The sequence below is a fragment of the Streptopelia decaocto genome, assembly GCF_964273445.1.
Source record: "Streptopelia decaocto genome assembly, chromosome: 2".
Classification (NCBI taxonomy): domain Eukaryota; kingdom Metazoa; phylum Chordata; class Aves; order Columbiformes; family Columbidae; genus Streptopelia; species Streptopelia decaocto.
The window spans coordinates 78,114,578-78,137,812 of NC_138655.1; the positions used below are offsets into that span (position 1 = coordinate 78,114,578).

The 23,235-nt window shown below is 38.5% G+C and overlaps 1 protein-coding gene across 8 annotated transcripts in view; it reads left to right on the plus strand.

Annotated features, from left to right (window-relative positions):
- The window catches only part of TRIO (trio Rho guanine nucleotide exchange factor), a 256,340-nt gene that overhangs the window by 158,478 nt on the left and 74,627 nt on the right, over positions 1-23,235 (plus strand). For all 8 annotated transcript variants that reach the window (XM_082046525.1, XM_082046524.1, XM_082046527.1 and 5 more), the window contains 12 exons: positions 1,011-1,205; positions 1,308-1,423; positions 1,841-1,907; positions 2,682-2,791; positions 3,855-3,924; positions 4,394-4,483; positions 6,412-6,504; positions 10,674-10,785; positions 12,841-13,031; positions 16,198-16,299; positions 18,439-18,581; positions 19,197-19,296. In XM_082046525.1, the coding sequence (XP_081902651.1) occupies positions 1,011-1,205; positions 1,308-1,423; positions 1,841-1,907; positions 2,682-2,791; positions 3,855-3,924; positions 4,394-4,483; positions 6,412-6,504; positions 10,674-10,785; positions 12,841-13,031; positions 16,198-16,299; positions 18,439-18,581; positions 19,197-19,296 (1,389 nt within the window). The remainder of the gene's footprint in view (positions 1-1,010; positions 1,206-1,307; positions 1,424-1,840; positions 1,908-2,681; positions 2,792-3,854; positions 3,925-4,393; positions 4,484-6,411; positions 6,505-10,673; positions 10,786-12,840; positions 13,032-16,197; positions 16,300-18,438; positions 18,582-19,196; positions 19,297-23,235) is intronic.

Here is a 23,235-nt window from a genome sequence, read left to right on the forward strand (position 1 = left end):
CCAGCATGCAGAGCCACCCCTGCCCCCCTTGTTTCCTCTGTCAGTCAGTAGATGACGTGGGTGCCCCTTTTGAAAGGATGTTGTTAGTGCCACTCCCTTGGCATTTCACTACCTATCGGGAGGATGCATTAGCCCTTGCTAATTCTGTAGTGAAAATAAATGCTTGGATGAGGAACCATTAAGAAAGAAAAAAGGATGAGAGAAAAAGAACAAATACTGTTGATTTTCCAACTGATATAGAAAAGTCAAGTTTTTATTGATTGTTCTGCTTAACTCCCTGTTACCAAGGGCCCTGACAGTGCACTTTACTCTGACAGGGTATCAGAGAGGTAGAGATATAAATTCATCTACTGTGGATGATTTATGATTTACATGAAAGAAAGTGCCTAGTCTTAGGCAGCTTTGCCAATTGGGAAAAACACTTAGTTACAGATTTGGTAACTTAGTTTCTCTCAAAGAACGATGTGACAACAAAACATAATTTAAAAAAGATATAAAGAATATAGTCTTAATCCATTGAAATGTGAAGCATACAACAAGATTTACCTCCATCTCAGCATTTCAGTGGTGTCTAAAGGAGGTAGATTCTTGAGACTGTGGACCAGGTCCAATACCAGGGCTTCAGTGGTAAGGAACAAAATATCCCTTTTGGCATCCAGACTCCTTTGTATTGATGCAAGGAGAACACCCATGCTTTGAAAAGCTTGCCTAGAAGAATTTAATCTCTGGGTTAGATATGGAGCACACTTTTGAAAGAAAAAGAAATAATTGCTTTAGTCATGTAATAATAAAACTCAAGGAAACCTGTATTCATCTTGTGCTGTTTTTATTATTTTATTTTATTATTTATTATTATTTATTGTGCTGTTTAAAGGAGTTCTGGGAAGAGGGAGGAGGAAGCTAGCTCATGTGGTGGCTTCTGCAACTGCACTTCGTAGCAGGTTAAGCAGAATGACCCCCTTTATGACAGGTAGAGCTATTAACTGTTCAATATTTTCCTGTTTTCCTAGCAAACCAAAGAGAGGGTGAAGTTGTTGATACAGCTGGCTGATGGCTTTTGTGAAAAAGGGCATGCTCATGCAACAGAGATTAAAAAATGTGTCACAGCAGTGGATAAGAGGTACAGAGACTTTTCCCTGCGCATGGAGAAGTACAGGACCTCTTTAGAGAAAGCTCTGGGTATTTCCTCCGATTCCAATAAATCGGTAAGAGAAATTTGAGTGTGATGCAAGCTTTGCTTGCATTTGATTTAGCTATTGTTTTCTCCTGTCATCTTTCTTAATCATTTCTTCCTCTCTTTAATAAAGAGCAAAAGCTTGCAGCTGGATATAATCCCAGCCAGTGTCCCTGGGTCAGAGGTGAAACTGCGTGATGCTGCTCATGAGCTTAATGAAGAAAAACGGAAGTCAGCCCGCAGGAAAGAGTAATACATTTATTTATTTTTAATCAATGAGAATGCATAAGTCAATCCTAATAATGAAACAGTTGTCTGGCAGTTTAAAAATTGGATAAATGGTAAAGAGAGAGTGATATTACTCAGTAGCTCCTATTGCTTTTTATTCATATGCTTGTTCTCATAGATCTAGCATGTCAGAATCTTAAACTTTCAAAACTGTGTTAGACATTCTTTAACATGCTTTTTGAGCTGGTTAGTAATGGAGGGATGTTACCTCTTCTGTTTCCTTCACCTGTTGCATCTCTTCACGTTTCAGTTCTCAATTTTTTCTTGCAGCAGTGGAAAAAGCAAAGACTGATGAGGACAAAGATATATTCTGGTTATTATGCATTCATAATGATTTAACAGACTGAAATTTGATTGTTCTTTCTGTTGTCACCTAAGGTTCATTATGGCTGAGCTAATTCAAACAGAAAAGGCTTATGTAAGAGACCTCCGGGAATGCATGGATGTAAGTTTTCTTTTTTTCACTAATCTTTGAAGACAGGATTCAGTCCAGTGCTTTCTGTTTCTTTCTGGTTTAACAGCCAAGCATGACTGGTTTGCAGCCATAGGACCAAATTAAGTATCTTTTCTGCTGTTAAGAAGAAACTTAGAATTACATCTGATATCAGCCATTTTGGAATTAATCCTATATGTTTTGCTTTTGTCAGTAATGAGTTTCAGCATTTGCTCCTTTCACAATTCATAAACATGTGGGCTTTTTTGTTTCAGAGAGGTAAGGGAAAAAGGAGGGGTTTACTTTATTTGCTTTGCCAGCAATAGAGAAGAGCTTGTGTTAATTCTCTTATTATCTGTATCACATGGTCTGCTACTAGCTGACTTTTTGAACAGAAATTCAGAGACATTCCATGGAAAAGTGCCCAGTAATTATTATGCTGAAGCAAGTAATGTTCAGTGTTAGCCGTTGCAGAATCCATGAACTTCTAGACTGCAGACCTGACCTTGATAATGTATATCCTAAAGCATTAGAGGTTGTCAAGAACACTGTGCATTTTAAACTATGAAGTCTCAGGGACTGTGTTAAATTGTCAGTTTTAGAACTTCCATTTTACTGTCAAAATCACAAGGTATATTTGACACAACAGGTACTGTCACAATTGGAGACGATGCCGCTGTGTGATCTTCCCCCAGTTTCTCTCCAGGAATGCATACTTACAGATAGCTGGGTGCTTCTCTTCAGAGTTTACCATGACTTTTTATGCATCTTTTTTGTTCTGGGCAGACATATCTATGGGAAATGACAAGCGGAGTTGAGGAGATTCCACCTGGTATTGTAAACAAAGAGCACATTATCTTTGGAAACATGCAGGAAATCTATGAGTTCCACAACAAGTGAGTGACTTATCTTCCATTTCCACATTACTGCTAAATCCAAATGATGACCTGGGGGATTTCCTAATGAAAATATTGTGCATATGAATAATGGACAATTTTCCATTAAAAATTAAAAAGATTTCTTGCTAAGTCACATAGCTAAATTGCTTCAGTTGTTGCTTTTTGCAGCTGGGTAGGTACCCCATTAGAAACTGTCTTTTTCAGTCTCAATTTCTTAAAAGCTGAAATATGTCTATTTGGGTACATCAAAATTTTGCTGTTGGCTTTCCAGTTTTCTAACGAGATGGAAACCACTGAAGTCAGTAGAATACAGATATGGCACAGACCTAAATTTAAGACTGTCATTCCTTCAGAGCCCTCATTTCTGTTTTCCAAGTGCAACTGCTAGTGGGAAAAAGTAGCGCTCCCCAGTCTTTTGTAGGTCTTTGAAGCTTCTGTGGAGATGTCCCACCATTGTTAGGTTTACTTGAGTACAGAGCATGAAAGAGTCTTGTCCAATACGTTTCTTCTGAGTGGATTAGTTCCTGGGTAGATCTGTGTATGGAAGGCTTGCTCTGAATCTTCCCTCTTTGTTAATTCGTTGGTCTTTGTATTGGATTATGATTCTTCTAAGTAATAAAATATACATGGTATATCCCAGAACCCAATTTTACAGTCCTTTGTATGCTTTGTGTTAGTTTGAGCATCCAAAAAGCAAGTCACCTTTTTTTTCTTGAGATGAAGGCTAAACATTTTTTGGAACTGAAACAGTAGGAAACCTCCTTGGTGGAGAACAACAGCAGTTATTATATTTTTGTGTACTATTATGTGTTAACTGCATGTCTGCGGGATCAATTTCTGATCTTGACATCAGAATTTGTATTGAATTACATTTTATATTTTTTGTGTTATTACACATTTTTATCAATTCCTGTTATCTTTATTTCTTTAATTCATGCTGTTGGTATGAATTATAGCAAGTTTTCTAATGGCCTTCATTCACAGACAATAGATCAGTGTCAGCTGCCCTAATGAAAATGTTTTATGTGCCTTGTACTATTTGTTTGTTTTCTACCCACAGTATATTCCTCAAGGAGCTGGAAAAATATGAACAGTTACCAGAAGATGTTGGGCACTGCTTCGTTACTTGGGTAATGAAATCAGATTTATGTTTAGAAGTAACAAGGGAGATTGGAAGTGTGAAGGGATGGATTCTTGATCTCAGATCCCTTTTTAATTTGTGAAATTTGTAAAAGTACTTCTTCGAATTTGAGTAAAAATATGTGTATCTTTAACTGGGAACAAAAAAATTAAGGCACTGCTGTCAGATGCCAACGCTTAGCTGCTCTTGAAGTTTATGCAGGTTGCCTAAACCTGCATTCAGGTTTGGTTTTGTATCTTTGTCTTAGCTCTGAATAATCTACTTTTGCATACATTGCTATTGTTTTCAGTCTTACTTGCCTGATTTATTTTCTTATGCTGCCACTTTGAATGGGAAAATAATTCTGTATAGTTCAATTTCTTGAGAGAAAAGATACGTTCTCTGATAACTGTGTAAAAACTTGGAGAGAGAAATGGTGCTCTCTGATAACCTGTGTAAATTTACATTCTGTTTTGCAGGCCGACAAATTCCAAATGTATGTTACGTACTGTAAAAATAAGCCAGATTCTACCCAGCTGATATTAGAACATGCAGGAGCATATTTTGATGTAAGTACGTTGTGTCCATTTTAAGAGTATGCCTTGGCAGTTTGAATCATGTACTTGCAGTTATGCGGAGTGTCTAATTTCTTAAGAAAATGCAAGTTTCCTGGTACTAGTGCTGCAATTTAGTGTCAGCTTAAGGAAAATCATTCCTGTATTCACATGGTTAACTTCTGTTGCTCAGTTGGTCTCATAAAGCTGTCAAATCAAATCTAAGAAGTCACTGTCACACATCAGAGCAGTTCAGAACCGGAAGCAGGTTCTGGCAGCAGCAACTGAGACAATGAATCTTCAGCCCTTGAAAGCACATTCTGCAAATCCTGGCATTTTTATGTGCTTAGTCACTGTTAAAATTTTGGACCACCTTTAAATTGTACTTGTATGTAGTGGTAATTCAGTTGACTGCCATTGTTCAGAGCTGCTAAACTAACCACCTTGCTTATTCAGTCCCAAGGTTACTTGGTCTACATGTGATATTCTGCTTAAGAAAGGACCAAAATGTAGCAGCTGTTAGAGGTTTTAGGGAGGAATTTTTGCCACACTGAATGAGTTTTGATTGAATGTGTATTTACAGATTATTTGATTAGGTTGCTCTCCAGCCTTTTTTTGTTTCCTTCTCCACTTTGCTGAGCCACTAGCTGTGTAAGTTACACTACAATTTTTTAAAAAATTGTTTGTAGAAGTAGAGGTAAGGACATAAAAAAAATTAATCCCTGGAGTTCTTAGCATTAATTTCAGAAGTCTGTCCCTGGGGAGATGGGGATTCTAAGCATTCTCCTTAAAAAAGCCTTTTTCTGAAGCCTCTTAAGTTTTCAGTGCTTGAAGAAGAGCAGGTAAGTTACAGGAAATAAGGCAGCTACAACAAGAAATATAGAAAAATGTAGTAAATACTATTTTTTTAAAAAGTAACAAAGGGCTCTGATAAAACTGTATTAGAAATAAGTTCTTGCCACCACCACCAAAGGAGCATCCTTTGATTTCCCTGTTCTACCAGTGTATTCAGAGCTCTCCATCCCCTAATCCACCTGAAGTGGATTAGAAGTGTCAAGACCTAATTCTGCACACAGGTAATTTGAGGGGCTTCCATTGATGCCACCACTAGGCCATATGAAAATGTCATATCTATCCTATCTTGTGAATTTCTGATACTGTAATGGTTGGAAAGCACATAGCTGAGGTGCATAACTTGCTGTTAGAAATTGTGTGGTTAAAATACATACAATCAATACTGTGATAAATGGCAAACACTGACCACGAAGTTCAGCCATGATCATTACTTGAAATCTGTAATTATCCCATCTAATTATCATCTAATTCCGTTTTCCTCCATTAGCTTTGTGGAAGTCATTATTTTTTTGTTTCTAAGTGGCTGCTTTTTTTTAGGCGTTTTGTTAACTGCTTTCCTTTAGTTGGAAAATGTTACTTCGTGCTCCCCCTTGTGGGGAAAGGCTTTCTGTGACTATGAATGGTTAAACTATAATAGCAGGTAATGCTAAGAAACCTCCACCTCAGCTTTCCTGTGATAGACCTGGCTGTTCCCAGAACAGTGAAATTTGTTTTATTTTCCCTCCTGAGAGTAACAAAAGAAATACAGATTATAATTAAAACAAAATAAACAAAAAATAACAACAACAAAAAACCAAACGTATTGCCTCATGTTCAATATCCCTAGTCATTGCTGTTTGTATTTAGGTTTGTTGAAACACTTCACACGTACCCTTGGAGGTGGTAATCTTTTGTTTGTACAAAGTGAGCAGGCAGATGCACAACATGATTATATGCTGTGGCTGGAATATCTTATCTTGTCTTTTTTTTTTAATTTCTTCTTGCTAAAATAGATTTTGTATTTAATGTATATTATTGCACAGTCCTCAAAGTAGTCTATATCTGAGTGTTGGTGGTCATAGTCCTCAAATGTTTGCTTTTTCATGTAGGAGATACAACAGCGGCATGGACTGGCCAACTCTATCTCCTCTTACCTTATCAAACCTGTCCAAAGGATAACAAAATACCAGCTTCTTTTAAAGGTCAGTATTAATTCAAAGTTCTTCTTCCGTTCTTCTGTTTCTTCATCAGTTCTTCTGCTGTTCTAGAGAAAGAAAAGCTCTTGCTGAAATCAGGAGGAATTTTTTACTCTGCACTCTGAAACTGCAGCATCCTGGGCAGCCTCAAATATTGCTGGGGTATTTATTTAAGGAGACCACTGAAAATGAAAGAGCGCATAAATAAGCAACTTTTTGTCCAGATTCCTGTAAATAAGAAAAAAATACCTCTCTGTTAATGTTTACTTAGAAAATATAATTTGCATTTCCAGAGTAGAAAAGTAATTCATGGCTGTATAGACAGGCACATTTTTGTAATGGTTTCTGTGACAAATTTTGGCAAGCCATTAGCTATGTTTATGATATTAAGTACTGTAAAATGTAGTCATTTTTATATGTTTGTATATATAACTATAATGTAAAATATTTACAAAATACATAAATGTATATTATGTGTGTGTGTACACATACACACACTAACACGCACTGAGTATCTGTAGAGCTTTTGCACAAACAGATGACTTGTTGACTGAGCAGCAGCGTTCCTCAACTGTGCTGGGTCTCTGTTAGGTGGCATTGCTTGTTTTGTAATAGCAGCCTACGAAAGCACTGTAACTGATCTGTGTCTCCCCTTTCTACTTGAGAGCTGCTGTGGATGATTGTTTTTAAAATTTCTGAAAAGCACTGCAGGCTATGTCAGGTCAAGTTGGATGGAAACAAGGCTGTCATTTTTAACTGAAACATATCACAGTATCACAGTATGTTTGGGATTGGAAGGGACCTCAAAAGATCATCCAGTCCAATCCCCCTGCTGGAGCAGGAACACCTAGGTGAGGTCGCACAGGAACATGTCCAGGCGGGTTTTGAATGTCTCCAGAGAAGGAGACTCCACCACTTCCCTGGGCAGCCTGTTCCAGTGCTCTGTCACCCTTACTGAGAAGAAGTTTCTTCTCAAATTTAAGTGGAACCTCTTGTGTTCCAGTTTGAACCCATTACCCCTTGTCCTATCATTGTTTGCCACCGAGAAGAGCCTGGCTCCATCCTCATGGCACTCACCCTTTATATATTTATAAACATTAATAAGGTCCCCCCTTAGTCTCCTCTTCTCCAAACTAAAGAGACCCAGCTCCCTCAGCCTTTCTTCATAAGGGAGGTGCTCCACTCCCTTCATCATCTTCATTGCCCTACGCTGGACCCTCTCCAGCAGTTCCCTGTCCTTCTGGAACTGAGGGGCCCAGAACTGGACACAATATTCCAGATGTGGTCTCACCAGGGCGGAGTAGAGGGGAAGGAGGACCTCTCTCGATCTACTAACCACCCCCCTTCTAATACACCCCAGGATGCCATTGGCCTTCCTGGCCACAAGGGCACAGTGCTGGCTCATGGTCATCCTGTTGTACACCAGGACCCCCAGGTCCCTTTCCCCTACACTGCTCTCTAATATGTAATCTCCCAACCTATACTGGAACCTGGGGTTGTTCCTGCCCAGATGCAGGACTCTACACTTGCCCTTGTTAAATTTCATTAGGTTATTCCCCGCCCAACTCTCCAGCCTGTCCAGGTCCCGCTGGATGGCAGCACAGCCCTCCAGCGTGTCAGCCACTCCTCCCAGCTTAGTGTCATCAGCAAACTTGCTGATAGTACACTCAATTCCCTCGTCCAAATCGTTAATGAATATATTGAATAATATTGGCCCCAGCACTGACCCCTGAGGCACTCCACTAGATACTGGCCTCCAACTAGACTCCGCACCATTGACTACCACTCTCTGGCTTCTCTCCCTAAGCCAGTTTGCAACCCACCTCACTACTCTATTGTCTAGACCACACCTCCTCAACTTAGCTGTGAGGATGCTGTGGGAGACTGTGTCAAAGGCTTTACTGAAGTCAAGGTAGACCACATCCACCGCTCTGCCGCATCTGTCTGTTCTCCCTTGCAAGAAGGTGCAACTTGATGAAATGATAACATACAGAAATACTCTAGACTGTGCTGTTTCAGAAATTTTGGGGTATTGATTCAAATAATTTTTTTTTTTAATCTAAATAAGCTTTAGCTGCTACATTATTGAAGATAAATAGGTTTCACCTGTGTTTGCAGAGCCAGGTGGCTTTGCTGCATAGTAAAATGGATTTATTTGGTGGTTGTTGGGTTTTCTTCCCTCCTCCATCCCCCTGTAAGAAGAGCAGCATAAAACATGGAAGGATGTAGACCCCAAAATTTGAATGATAGCTGAAACATGTAAGAGTTTTAGAAGTTCTGCTTATTTCTCCAAATGATGTTGAAGCTGCTCATCTTCTGTGCCTCCTGGAAGCTATTTAGTTACACTGTTCTGTGGAGTTGTCATGCAAGATTTGAGCATGATGATGTAGTGTTTTGCTGTGATGGTGGTATTGGCAGTTGAATAAAAATAGGGTAGTGATGATAATAGTAGGAGTCACCTGGCTTTCACTTTACAAAGGAAAAGGGAATTTAACCTGAGCAAATGAATTAAGTAGACCTTTTGAATAATAGAAGGAACATAATATGCCCTTTTGTTTACGTAAGCCACATTTTATCTTGATACTGTTTAAATGCTCAGAAGATATGAGGAAATTTGAACAGCTGAGGTGCTGTTATGTTAATATCTGTGGGATGTTCAATGGGCAGGGAACTGCATCACCCTAAATTCTACTACAGTGTTTCAGCATATTCCATTCTCTGACTTCTGTCCATTAGTTAATGCTTGTTTGTATTCAAAAATTTTGTTTGTAGGATGCTTTTAACTGTGTGAACACAGAATAGAGTAATTCACTGAATATTTGAAATGAAACAACGTAAATCCTCTTATCAGCAGTAGCACAGAGCAGGTCTTTGGTGCAGTGAAGCAAAGATTGAGGCGAGGAGGTGTCCTTTTGTGCTGTCCTGCTTTCCACCATCTTCATGTCTTGGCAGCTTTGTTGTTCTTGGTGTTGACGTAGCACTGCATCTGATAGCTGTGTGTGTGCTTATCGGAAAAAACACTGTCCTTTATGTAACTTTTGAAGATTTCTTATTAAGCACATCATAGAACAGTTTGGGTTGGAAGGGACCTTCAAAGTTCATCTAGTCAGATCCTCCTGCCATGAGCAGGGACTTCTTCAACTAGATCAGGGTGCTCAGAGCCCCATCCAGCCTGGCCTGGAATGTCTCCAGGGATGGGGCATCTACCACCTCTGTGGGCAACCTGGGCCAGTGTTTCACCACCTGCATTGTAAAAAATTTCTTCCTGTGGTCTAGCCTGAATCTCCCCTCCTTTAGTTTTTAAAACCATTACCCCTTGTCTTATTGTAACAGGCACGACTTAAAAGTCTGTGCCCATCTTTCTCATAGGTTGCTTTTAAGTACTGAAACGCTGCATTAAGGTATCTCTGGAGCCTTGTCTTCTCCAGGCTGAACACTCCCAATGCTCTCAGCCTGTCCTCACAGCAGAGCTGTTCCAGCCCTCTGATCGTTTTTGTGGCCTCCTCTGCCCCCTCTCCAACAGGTCCATGTCTTTCCTGTACTGAGGGCGCCAGAGCTGGATGCAGGACTCCAGGTGGGGTCTGAGCAGAGCAGAGTAGAGAGGCAGAATCATCTCCCTTGAACTGCTGGTCACGCTCCCTTTGATGCAGCCCAAGATACAATTGGCCTCCGGCCTTTACAGAAGTCCAGATATATGACATCCATAGCCCATTGTCCACTGATATATTTACTTCATCACAGAAGGCTACTAGGTTGGTCAGGCAGGACTTGCTCTTGGTGAAGCTGTGCTGATGGTCTTGTATCACTTCCCAGTCCTCCATGTACCTTAGCAGAGCTTCTAGGAGGATTCGTTCCATGGTCTTCCCAGGCACAGAGGTGAGGCTGACAAGTCAGTAGTTCTTTCTAGCCTTTTTAAAAACAGGTGCGTTGTTTCCCTTTTCCAGGTGATCTTGTTAAAATTAGAGGTGATTAACTGAAAGCTTGGGTGGCTCCTTGAAGAATAGATCATGATAAATGCAAAATATGCTGTCATGTCATTGGCAAAGTAAGAAGTTCAAAAAGATTTTACATACCAAAAATGATTCTTTGGTGTTTAGAAGGCAGTATTGGGTTGTCTATCGTATCGGTGTAGAAAAACATGATAAAGAGTATTCATATCTGCTCATGTTTTGCAGGAGCTGCTCACGTGCTGTGAAGAAGGTAAAGGTGAGATTAAGGATGGCCTGGAGGTGATGCTTAGTGTGCCAAAGCGAGCCAATGATGCCATGCACCTCAGCATGCTGGAAGGTAGGATTCAAACTGGCTTTCCAGCTCAGTCATGTGCTGTAGATTAACTTTGTTTAATAACTTTTTATATTACTCTATGTCAAGAAGATCTGAAGAATGTGAACATTTTCTTATCTCTGGGTTTCTATTTTATACACCTTTTATTTGGAAGTATAAAAAATGCAAACTTACTTAGGAAAATTGTGACAGACAACTAGTACAGTTTTGCTAATTTTTTTAAATGTTTTTTCATCCTGATCTATAGCTCTGACACTGCACATCTGAAAAATATGTAGGTTAACAAAGTTTTCCACTACTCACCTAAGACGTGATAGGTGAATTGTCAGACAAAACAGCTTTGGATATGTTTTCTAACTATATCCTTGGCTTCTTAATACGAGGACCATAAGTGTATTAGAGGTGATTTACTGATTTATATATCAAATAATTGTCTCCAAGAAGTTTGTCGTTTTCACATCTGTTTGCTGCCTGTTCCATAACAGACTTCTGATTGAAATGAAATGTATCTTCTGGCAGTAAAATGTCAACGTAAGACAATTTAGCCTGAGCCTTAGCCAGAACAGCATAATCATGTTCATGGCACACAGTGGAGGTTGGATGTAATTGCTTCTATGTGCTTAGAACAGCTTTCTGCCAAAATCTGTTTTGTAATTGGCACATTATCTTGTATGATGGTGCCATCATACATTTAGTCATGAAGCTGTTTTTCTTTGGCATTTAAATTTTTTGAGATAAAAGCAGAACTACCTTACCTTGCAGTTGCTGAATAAAGGCTTATGGGTGCTTTTAAACAATATTCCTTTTCCTCTTGCTGCCTTCTAGTACTAAAATGGAGCTTGTAATAAAATTTCCACTATTGTACAAGTTACTATAAAACTCAGTTTGGTTTGACATGTGATCCTTGATCATGTGGATGCTCAAAAGCACCTTTCTTCCCTGATTGTAAGTAATAGAAATGTTGGTCAGTTTGCAGGATCAGTTCCAAATGCTTTTTTTTCAGGAAACAGTGTTAATATAAATGCTGACCAGCATTGGTAATAATCTTTTAACACTAGGAATGTGACTCTGGAGAATATCCTAATCTTTTGCCTAAGTTGGTTTTATTCATGCATGTATCGTTGAGTCATCCCATGTTAGACAAATATAGTGAGTGAGCACATTTCCTCTTTATGTCTCTGGAGGGTTTTGAATTAACATCCTGATGCAACTTGCCTCTGATGCTCTCCATACTGTTGTCCTGTTTAGAACAATGAGAGCTGTTGTTTTCTTAAGAAGGATGGTGTTCTTCAGAGAATATTGGCAAGCAATATCTATTTAAAATGCAGTTTAATACCATGCAAAAGAGTGTGGTAGACTAATTTCTGTTATCCTACAACTCTGAAGTTGTATATTAAACCAGGAGAACACTGTACCACCACAGTGGAAGTAAAATTGTTGATATTCTCAATCTTCATCTTTTTGTTATGTGTCAAGATAAGTAATCCAACTGCTATTGCTTTATTGTGGATCAATATTGGAGTGACTCAGTGGCAGGCCAATCACATGGCAACATCTCCAAGGTGCCATCTTCTTCCGTGCCCTAATGGAACATGTTTACATGCTCATTGTGTACATATTAGGGAAGGTATCTCACCAGAAAAGGTGTCACTTGGGAGCTTTCCAAGTCAGAACAACTTGAAGTGCTCTGTCTGTCTTTGCAAGCTGTTCTTTTTCTACAGTGGCAGAGAGCTTGTAAGAGAAATCATTTTCATCATGGAAGAGGTTACCAGAAGATGACATAGAGAGATGTCATTTGTTGGTGAAATATTACCAGAAGAGTTGATAAACTTAACAGTTAGATCTCTAAATTTACACTTAGACTTGAACTACAGCTACGTTTACTAAGTATTTTGCAAAGTTGAAATCGAGTCTTGTTTTTCATTTTGCTTTCTCAGAATCCCGTATTTTGCAAGCTATATTTGGAAAAAAAAATAAGATCACTTAATAAACAGAAGCTGTGCTTTTTAATTTGCTCATTATCAACTTTTCATGGTGAATCTTTCCCTGGGTTTTTAGGCTTTGATGAAAATATAGAATCTCAGGGAGAGCTCATCCTTCAAGAATCCTTCCAAGTGTGGGACCCCAAAACACTGATTCGAAAGGGAAGAGAGAGGCACCTTTTCCTTTTTGAGATGTCCTTGGTTTTCAGTAAAGAAGTAAAGGACTCCAGTGGAAGGAGCAAGTACATTTACAAGAGTAAACTCTTCGTAAGTATGGAAGTACAAATGATCGTATTTAGAAAAGTGTCTAAATTAGATTGTGTACTAAGCTCAGATGATTTAAATGTGCCCAAAGAACCTGAACAACCTACAGTGCACTGACAGAACAGCCTTGGAATGTGTAGACTGAATCTTGTAAGCTGGCTGCTTTGTCATGCTTTTGAGGAGAAGGAGTAGGCTGAAAACAACTACTGAAGGGTGTCATGACAAAGGACAATCAAGATTGAGCTGGACTGATTTTGTGCTAATTGTATGTATGATTGCTGGTTCTTTAAGGCTCATTTGTATAAAGAAGAAAGATGAAAAGAGGTTAATAAACTGCCTTCATCTTGCTTGTTTACTATTGCTGTTGTAGCAATATCAGTGCTAAGGATTTGGTTTGGTGGGTATTCTACATATACTGGTCTGGAAAGGCAAGAACTCCTTGTTATGGAAAAGTTCATTCCAGAATGTCTACTGAGGCTCGTAGTCTTACACTAATATTTTGTAAATAAAATGATAGCTCTTATGGGCTACTGAAAAGATGTAAAGATGTAAATTTTTTTCTCCTCATTTTAGAAAAAAAAAATAATCTGCTCTTTCCTCAGCTGTAGCATGTACGCACTACACAATTTGACCCTGCAATTCATACCCTTCCCTTCCTGGCTCATTGGATGACTTGGGTGAGACCAGTATTAACACTCCATAAATTTTGTTAGCCAAGTGAGAAGACAGTCTCCCATGGTTTGCTCTGCATCTGCCAGAGACAAGATTAGCTTTTCTACTAGACAGTTTAGAAAAAGTACATGAAATTACATCTCAGGATCACACTCTAAAATACATTATTCTTTTGTTGATCTTATTGGGATATATGACTGATTCTAGATGGTATAAATACTGAGCCTTTTCTCCCTGCTTTCAGCTCCCTTTCCTTCATTCTTTCCCCCTTCCCCCCTCTGTGTCCAAACTGGTAAAGCAGGTTGGTTCAAAAAAACCTCCTTTTTTTCCTATCTTACTTTGCATATTCTGTCACTTAATTTCCAACACTTGCTTTCCTTCCTGATACAGGATAGCTAGCAGGTAACACAGCTGCAACTGTTTTGTTGATCACACCTTTCTTTGGTGCTCTCAAGAATCTGAAATACAAAAATCTTCCTGCGTACTGGAGGGTAACATCAGCTGCCAAGGCATTACATGGGTGGGGAGACAGAGCCAAAAAATTGGTCCTGTAAGCTTGTCATGTCAGTTCCTCTGACAGGAATTTAGTGATAGCCTTGGGTCTTAGAGAAGTTATTGGAAATCTTGAAGACACTTATTGTATCTCATTTTAAAAATACATGCGTATCTTTCTGTCTTCATATTCTGTTTTGCAAAATATCCTGTAGTGAAGCTTGCTATTATAGCAATTCGTGTAGTGTGATCTTTAGAAAAGGCCTTCATACAGATGTTGAAAGCATGTATGTTGATTTGAAGTAAAGATCTTTCTTTTTTTCACATTGTCATGTCTCCTGCCGCTCGAAGGTCGTTTTACAATAGTGAGGTCCTCCTCCTTACTTTGGGCATGATGGCCATCATGGTTTCTCCAGCACAGGATACTCAACAGCATGACTTGTATTAGTACAAGAATGTGTTCATGAACTCCTTTGGCAAAAGATAAAGTGTCCAAAAGCGAATGCCTAAGGAGGGCTGTGGGAACAAGGCAAGCAGGTGTTGCTTTGCCAGAATACTCTCCCACTCACCAGTAACTGACAGTTCAGGAGTTTCCTCACCTGAATGGGGATTCTGTGCATTCAATAACCTGCAGCCAATTTCTCCTCCATGGGCTTGTCCTTGGACCACATGCAGACTTCTAGCATTTACAGTGTCCTTTGGCAAAGAATTGTATTGCTTGACTATATTTTGGGCACAGGCCAACCTCCCTGCGTTGGATTTTGAACCCGACTCCCTGCCACTAGTTTCATTTGATGAGCACCAGTATGGAAAGGGACAGTGAACAACATACATTGGCTTTGCCACTCTACTGTATAGTCCTCTACCACGTTGTTCCTTGTAAAATTAATAATATTAACAAGTGTACCAAAGCTTTTAAATTTACAAGGCTTTAAAAAATAAACAATGTTAAAAATTGTACTGTCTTGCCCATTCAGACTTTATATTGGGCAGTGTGGTAGGGTGTGTTTTCTTTGGATTGCATAATGCAATGTTAATGTTGGATTAAGTATTTTACAAGCTTTTTAATACACATAAGAGTTGTTGGTGAATCAAGTTTAAAATGCATCTGAGGCTTTTAAGTATTTCAATGAAGAAAAGTCCATTTTACCAAAAGGAGACAACAAAGCAGAAAGGGTAGATGTGTTGGGTTGGATTTTTTTAAAGAAAACACAAGCATCCAAGTGAGACAAGAAAAAAATTACCTTTACTCAGGTACTGTGTATCCAATATCTCTAGTAATGAACTGTTTATGTGCTAGTAAAGATGTGTATGAGGGGAAAAACACAGCTTCTAATAATCCAAGAATGCTCAGCAGCTGTCTTTTGGAGTGAGAGTTCTTGTAGTTTGAGCTGTGTTTCTTAGCTAGTAATTTTTTTTTTTGGAGCAGAGCCTATATGAATTGTTTAACTGGAATTAATTCACATGATTGAGATGTTGTTCCAGTTGGAAAGTGAAAACATTTGGATGATAATTGGCTATTAAGGTCTGACATTAGAACATTCCCAAAGACTGATTGTTAATGTAGTTGTCCCACAAAATTCTTCAGGGAAACTGCATTTCTGAATTATTTCATCTGTTTCAGAGGGAGGGAAACCCGTTGGGAAAGGCTCCTTTGGCAGGAAAGAGATCAGAGTTTTAGAAGATATCAAAAGAATTCCTAAGCATAACTTCTCAGAGATAAAATGTAAAGATCAATAAGTAGCCAGTGTTCCTTGATGGAAATCAACAAGGAGAGAAGCCAACACTTATTTTTTACCAAGCACCCTTTTTTTTAGAGTTATAATACTTTAATTGTCAAGTCAAAGATTCAGATTAACAATGCTGTTGTTTATTGTTACTTCAGCCTTAAGCTTCTAGAAATCTCTTTAAATAGCAGAGCTCAATTACTTAGAATATTAGCATCCCATTGTGGCTTCTGGGAAAATAATGCTGTGTCATCCTAACAAATTTTTCTTAATTCCAGACTTCTGAACTGGGTGTCACAGAACATGTAGAAGGAGATCCCTGCAAGTTTGCTCTGTGGGTTGGAAGGACACCAACTTCAGACAACAAAATTGTTCTTAAGGTAATTTTAGCAGATGTGCTTGTACAGTCTATGCTACATCTTGAGGTTGTTGTTCATACTTGTTGGGAAGGCAAGTGGTGACTTTCCCTGCTTTGAGAGGGACAGCTGCTGACAGACAATTTTTCTTTGTGTGTGAAGAATGTGGTATATATCTAATTCATGTGGCTTGAGAGCAGAGGTATCTGTGTAGTCTACTGAAGGATTAAACGAACTTGCTTTCTGAAATCTGTGTAGGAAGAGGTTTGATCCCATGGACTTCTATAGCTTGAAGAATTTAGCCACGAGTTGACAGAGCAACTGATATTCCACAGACAAATCATGCCATCAGTGTTGCATTTCATGCTCAAGTCAGTGCTGCTTGTTGGTGATGCTGTTTTTCATGGCCCATACTTTTATGCAGAAATCAAAACACTTCAAAAGATTTTATGTCTTTCTGTGGGCTATAAGTTTTTCTGAAGATACCTTTGGATGAGAATGCATGCAATGCCTGTAAATTTTGTGTCTGGGGAAGTTACAGGTGTCAGTAGTGTTATTGTATTTGCCTAGCTAGGAGAAAGGCTAAATCCATTTTTCCTGTGACTCTGCTACGTAACCTGGGACCTACTGTTTCAACTGGAGAACTCTTTTGTAATACCACAAGTAGCTAATGGATAATTTGACATATTTTGAGGACTGTGGCAGCTTTGAACCTTTTCTTTTGTATCCTAGTTGTGTCGAGTTGAAAAATAAGTTAAACTTCCCATTTACATGTTAATACACCTACTATTAAACTTGTTTATGTTTTTACTTATATTTTTGGTGATTACTCAGTAATGACACTTTAGAAAGGCCATGTTGCCACTCAAAATTTATATGTTTTGCTAGTGAATTACAGGCTAAGAAGAACTCACATTAGTTTTGTGAAAGCAATCAGTGAGTGCAAGGGAATTAAATGTAACATTACTGAATAATACAATTTGTTCAGTCTTAATACTCCCATAATTTCACAGGCAGTGCCTTGCAGCCTGAAATGATCCTCCCAGGGTAGAGCCATAGAAATGGCTCTGTTTAAGGGCTCTCTACCTAAGATCACTTTAAGGTGTTCTGATTCTCTTCTTTACTTAGAGCATAGAAAATTTAGATAAATTGTATGGTATATGAAGCTTTAGCGTTTCAACAATTTTGTTTATTTTTTTTTGCTTATTTCTTTTTGAAGGTGGGCAACTAGCACTTCCTTAGTTCAGTAAGTAAATAAGTAGATTCCATGAAAACATAAATAAAAGATTTAACTTTCTGTTTGGCTTCTTTTCTAAATGTTTTTGTTTGTAAAAGAAAACAAATATCTTCTTCCTGACTTCATCTGTTACTGCAACTTTATTCATCCCTTTAGAATCCCTGATTATTAAATATGTATAGTATGTTGAATATTTATAATGTATTTGAAGCCAATTATTTGGGGAGACAGCAATTAAGATAAGTAGGAAGTTATTTTTTTAGATCTGCAGTAATGTTTATATTTAATAGCATTTCAGGTGAAGGGTTAAATTGGTTTAAATAATCAGATTACAGGTTGGGCAGCTGAGTGTCAAGTCTTTTCCAGGGTATCTCAAAAATATAGGTGATAAATTGGAGGCAGTTATTAGAAATACAGTCCCTAAATTAGTTTTCTGCTTCCAGGTATGTTTCAAAAGTGAGAAGACCAATACATGAAATGTGTTGTGGAAGTCTGTGTGTTGCAAAATAAGTTCATTTTTCTTTCCGTGTTAGTAGATTATTATATAAAGTTAGAATTTACTTAAAAATACAACATGAGTTTAGAATGCCAACATTCAAGGTGTTATTACTGGAATTCTTTAAGTAAGGCAGTCCACTCTGTCTCACATGAGATGCATACAGGGCTTCAGCCTTCACGTTATAAAAGAAGAATCTGTATCTAAAATTTTTTTTGAATGAACAGTGTTAAGTATGTTGAGAAGTATAAAGTAGTGTTGGCGATTCAATATGAAGACTACCCTGAGTTTCCTTTTCTCTGTTCAAGTTTTCAAAAGTGATTCACAAAGTCATTCTTTATGCCTTCCTCTTTATTTGCTGACTGTGTATGTGGATCTTCTCAGCTATAATAGTCCATTGTGGGGGGTTTGTTTCTTTTGCATATCAAAGGCATCCAGTATAGAGAATAAACAGGACTGGATCAAACACATCCGGGAAGTGATACAAGAAAGGACCATTCATCTGAAAGGAGCATTGAAAGAGCCGATCCATATCCCCAAAACCGCACCAACAACAAAACAGAAAGGAAGAAGGTAAGTAGTATTTAAAATAATCACAGATCTCTTAAGTACACAACAGCCCTCTTTCCTCTGTGGTGTTGAATTTCTAATGACTTTCAGTGAATTGGACAAAAGCAGGAGTCATTTTGGCCAGCTTTATCTTATAATTAATTTCCAGTTTCCTGCAGTGCTTAATTTCTTGAGATTTCTGCTCTGAACAGTCCCTGACTTGTGTACATTCAGCCATGGCAGAAGAGATTCAGAACAGCAGTACAGGATAGCTGTACATTTTTACATTTTAGATTTTTACAATTCTGCATGTGTCATTCAGGTCCTTGGTTTCCTTTTGCAAAGCTTAACATGTGTGACTGAGCATTCTGCTTGCTAACTTTGGCTAAGGGGCTGCACAAGTTTCTTGCCGTAGTTCTGGCTGGTTGGTTGCTGCCTTAATTCTGCACAATGCAGACCCTGTGCAAACAAATCTCTTCTCTTGAAGCATCAAACGAAGTATTAAGTGCTGAATATTTGATTTTTTGCATCAGCTAGTTTGGCTGGCGTCACGTCTGGGTGTCTCTCCTTTAGAGTTGCGAGTAGGGAACTAACATGCTACAAACACAGTGCTAACATTGAACACTGAATTATTTGCAGAGATGGCGAGGACCTGGACAGTCAGGGAGATGGTAGCAGCCAACCTGATACTATTTCAATTGCCTCACGAACCTCACAGAACACGCTAGACAGCGATAAGGTAAGCTTCCCAGTGTTGCTCTATTCTGACAGCAAATGATTCATCCATTAGTGTAAGTGAGCACCTGAGATTAGTCTTTAGTACCTTCAGAGGGGAGGTGTGGAAATATTCAATCTCTTTAGCTGTATGCAAGAGAGGAAATAGCTTGATACCATGGGGGAGCAAGGGTGATCGTTTAAATCTAAGAGGTCATGAAGGAATTGTTTGTTCCAAACTGAAACCATTTTGGTCCCCTCTCTTCTGCAGGTTGCTGAAAGCTTTGACCCAGTTTAAAAATAACGTCTTCTTTTCCATAAAGGTTTATTATCCATAAAGGTTGATACTTGTGCACAGAATTTTTTCTTGATGTTGGTCTCAGCCTTTCTGAAAGTATACCATCTGCTTTCTGTATTAGCTTGAGGTTGGTAGTGGCCACACAGTTAGTTTTGTGAAAGAAAAACACCATTCAGTGTTTATGGGTCAGAGAGTTCACTTTCTGCATGAGAGCTGATGGAAATCACCATATTAAAGAGGAGTAACCCACAACACTATCATATGATACTAGTGCTAGTGTTTCTTTTTCTCCATCTCTGCCTACAGCTTCTGGCTAGGTTATCCCATAAGGATGGGGGAATATAAATAGACACTGAAAGAGTAAAAATTCTCAGATGAAACATGTGTCTGTCACTTTGGAATTGAAAGATTTATGGCAAGTGAGAAGAAGCATTAGGACCTTGGAGGGAAATAGAGATAAATAATAGAAGTTTGTCAAACAAAAAAGTGATTTAAAACATAGAAGCTGCATAGCAAATTACCTGAAAACATGGTTAGGGATTTCTGGCCTGTTACCTCATTGGGTAAAATTGTTCTGATGAACCATTCAAACTACACAGGTAAATAACATATTACAGGGGTGATACATGAATAGGTTCTTAGTGTAATATTTTGACCATTCCCATAATCATCTAAAAGAGAGTTAGTTTTCTGTATTTTTGCATGTCACTTAAACTCTATGGTTTTAATTTTTCCATGTAAAGAAGAGGAGGGCAAAAGAAGGGAAGTATAAGGTGCTTGGAGTTACTCTTGTATTTGTCAAAAATAGCCTATGTATTGACCTTGTGCATTTGCACTGAAGTTGGTCTGTAATTTTGGTGGTGGTTTCTTCTAAGGATATCTGTGGGAAAGATGGTTGGTTAGAGGAAAAAAATAGTCTTTTGATGACTCTTGTTTTGCTGTTTTATTCTTTGCATTCTTACTTAGCTATTTAGGGATTTACAAAAACTGTTGTGTAAACTAGCAGACATGCTCTCTCTGATTTTTGACCTGATAGTGGGATGAGCTGTCAAGCTGTATTTGTGCAGCCTGGCTGGGTTGTGCTTTAGTTCCAGCAGAGGTGATGCATCTGTTTCTGCCCTGCATAACCATTGCCCCTCTTCAGCTGTTCATGGGGAATAACAGGGATTGTCTCCTGTTGCCCCTTCTGTAATATTCTGTGCATTGTGTGAGAATCACTAAACAAGTTGGCCAAGTAAAATGCCCTCAGGATTGTCTTCCAGTCTGACATAAGAGGAGTCTTGCCTACAACCTGTTCAACAGGAGTTAAAGGAAGGAGGAACGGAGGAGGCTTTTAAATATTTTCCTGACAAATTTAGCTTTAAAGTTGGTAAGCAAGCATACTGTTGTTTTGAAAGTTGTTTTGAGTTCTCACGTTAGTTTATAAAGTTTTTGTTGGAATTTTCTTTGACAAAAAAACCCAACAAAACAAATGGAAAACTAGGAGACTCCGTGGAAGTCAGCTGTTCTATGTATTGTATGTCCAAGGAAGAAATGTACTGTTTGTGCACTTTTTAAAAATTAGCAGAATAGCTTTTTTAATGTTTGTATTATATGTTTTGAATAGTTAAATATGTTAATAAGATAAGATTTTTAAAATGTTTAAAAATACAAAATAAAAGTTATTAATGAACAGTAATAGGCAGAAGGCCAGTGAAATCTCTGTGATATCTTAGCACTCTTACTGAATCTGAAGTAATCTTTCACTTCGAATGTTGAAAATTCTTTAGCTGAAGTCCGTTTGACTCTTTTGTCAGCCTGGAAGCTTGAAATATGTATGAATGTCTTACAGACAGGGGGTGAAACAGTTCTAGGGATTTTAGGTGCTGTTGATGTGGTTAGCCAGATGGAGCAGTGGAACTCCTCGGTCAGATTTGAAGCATGTCCCACAGAGAGCTGGGATTCTAAATTGGGAAACAGTAAAAATATGAAGTAATGCTAAATAGTGTTAATCAAGTGGTAAAAATGTTTAGCACTGTATCACTTACTGTGCCGTTGCTGAGCATTTTTCTGTTTATGTGTATCCACTATTGTGATTAAGACAAGACAACAAATAGCAAACATGTCATACTAATCAACAGCCAAGTAAAACCACTATTTTATTTTCTCCAATTATATGTTCAAACAGTTGATTCTTTTAAAATGAATGTTTTGGTTAGAAGTGTAAGCTGTTATACAGGGAGAATATCAAGAAAGAAATATTTTATCTACAATTCAGTACTCTTTCTGACCTTGTCAGAGATACTTTGAAAGAGCTAAAAATCTTTTGTCTTATTGGTAGGTGGTTGAGTATTGTCCAAATGAGCTGCTTTCCTTGCATCCTGTTTTCTGACATAAGTGGAAATGCCTTAACTACAGATAATAACTTCATTATTAGCTTTTTTCTTCTGCACCTTGGCTTTTTGGGCTAGAATTCTAACTTCTGATTGTTGGCTCCACTGTTGCATTTCAGTAGTGACTGGGATGATGCAATAGACCGTACGTTTATAAAGCTGACATCCTTCACAGCTTTATGTCATCTGAAAATGATATTGGAAAGCTGAGTTAGAATTCAGAATCGTCTTGGCAAATAGGAGAAATTAATTGGCAAAATACCATGCAATTTAATAGGAGCATGTTGAGCTAATGTGAATAGGTGGAAATAGTTGACTGGTCATGAAAACAGTGAGAGTATTGAACAGTTTTTGAGAAGACGATCTACAAGCTATAGAGGCTCACAGGCTGTTGTTTTCACAGTGTGATGCAGTTATGAAGGTGGGGGAAGCAGCCCTGTATTGGCTTATAGAAATAGAATGCTGAGCTGCAGGACACAAAGTCCTCATTCTTTACTCAGCACTTGTAAGGCCTCTATTAGATACCACATCCAGTTTTGAGTACAGAATTTTAGTAGATTAGTGGGCCGTTGGAAGAATTCAAGGGCAATAAAAATGATTCACGTAGATGTAGTTGATCATGCCCTAGAGGAAGAGAAAGAAGTGGACTAGGTAACTTCAGATTCCTTTCCAGCTTGTTTCTGATATCAAGGGGTGTATTTTCTTACTGCAACACATGCTTAAATACATCCCTAGCACTGACCCAGCATGAAGTACTAGAAGGTGTAATGGGGTCCAGAGGGAAATTTTTTTGAGAGGGAGACTTCTAGTCTGTCAAAGTATCTCAGTTTTCTGAATGAGTGGTCTTATTGTACCCTTCTCAGTAAATATTTCACCCTTCACCTTTCACAGCATTCCTTCTATTCACCTTCTGTAGCTGCGTAGCCAGTATTTTAGGTGTCTAACATATAAAAGAGATGACACTTGGCCCATTCGTTCCACCTTTCAACAGTTCCTAGCCTCAGATCTGATTTTAACATCATCTTTTGAACTTGATCTGATAGGTAGGAAATGAAACAGGAGGCTGAGGGAAACAACGTAGGGTCTGGTAGGTCTTTTCATGCTTGTATTAAGTGAGCTGGTAGAAACATGGAATAACCCGAACTACTATTTTGGCAGCTGAGAAGATGAGGGGCTTTTGGAAGAAGAGCTGTCACAGGGTGTTATCCTAAATAGCAGGAATCATGGTAACTGCTCTGGGTGGTCAGTGGAGCAATATTTAATTTTTAACAAATTGTCTTTTGTGCCCAGCTGG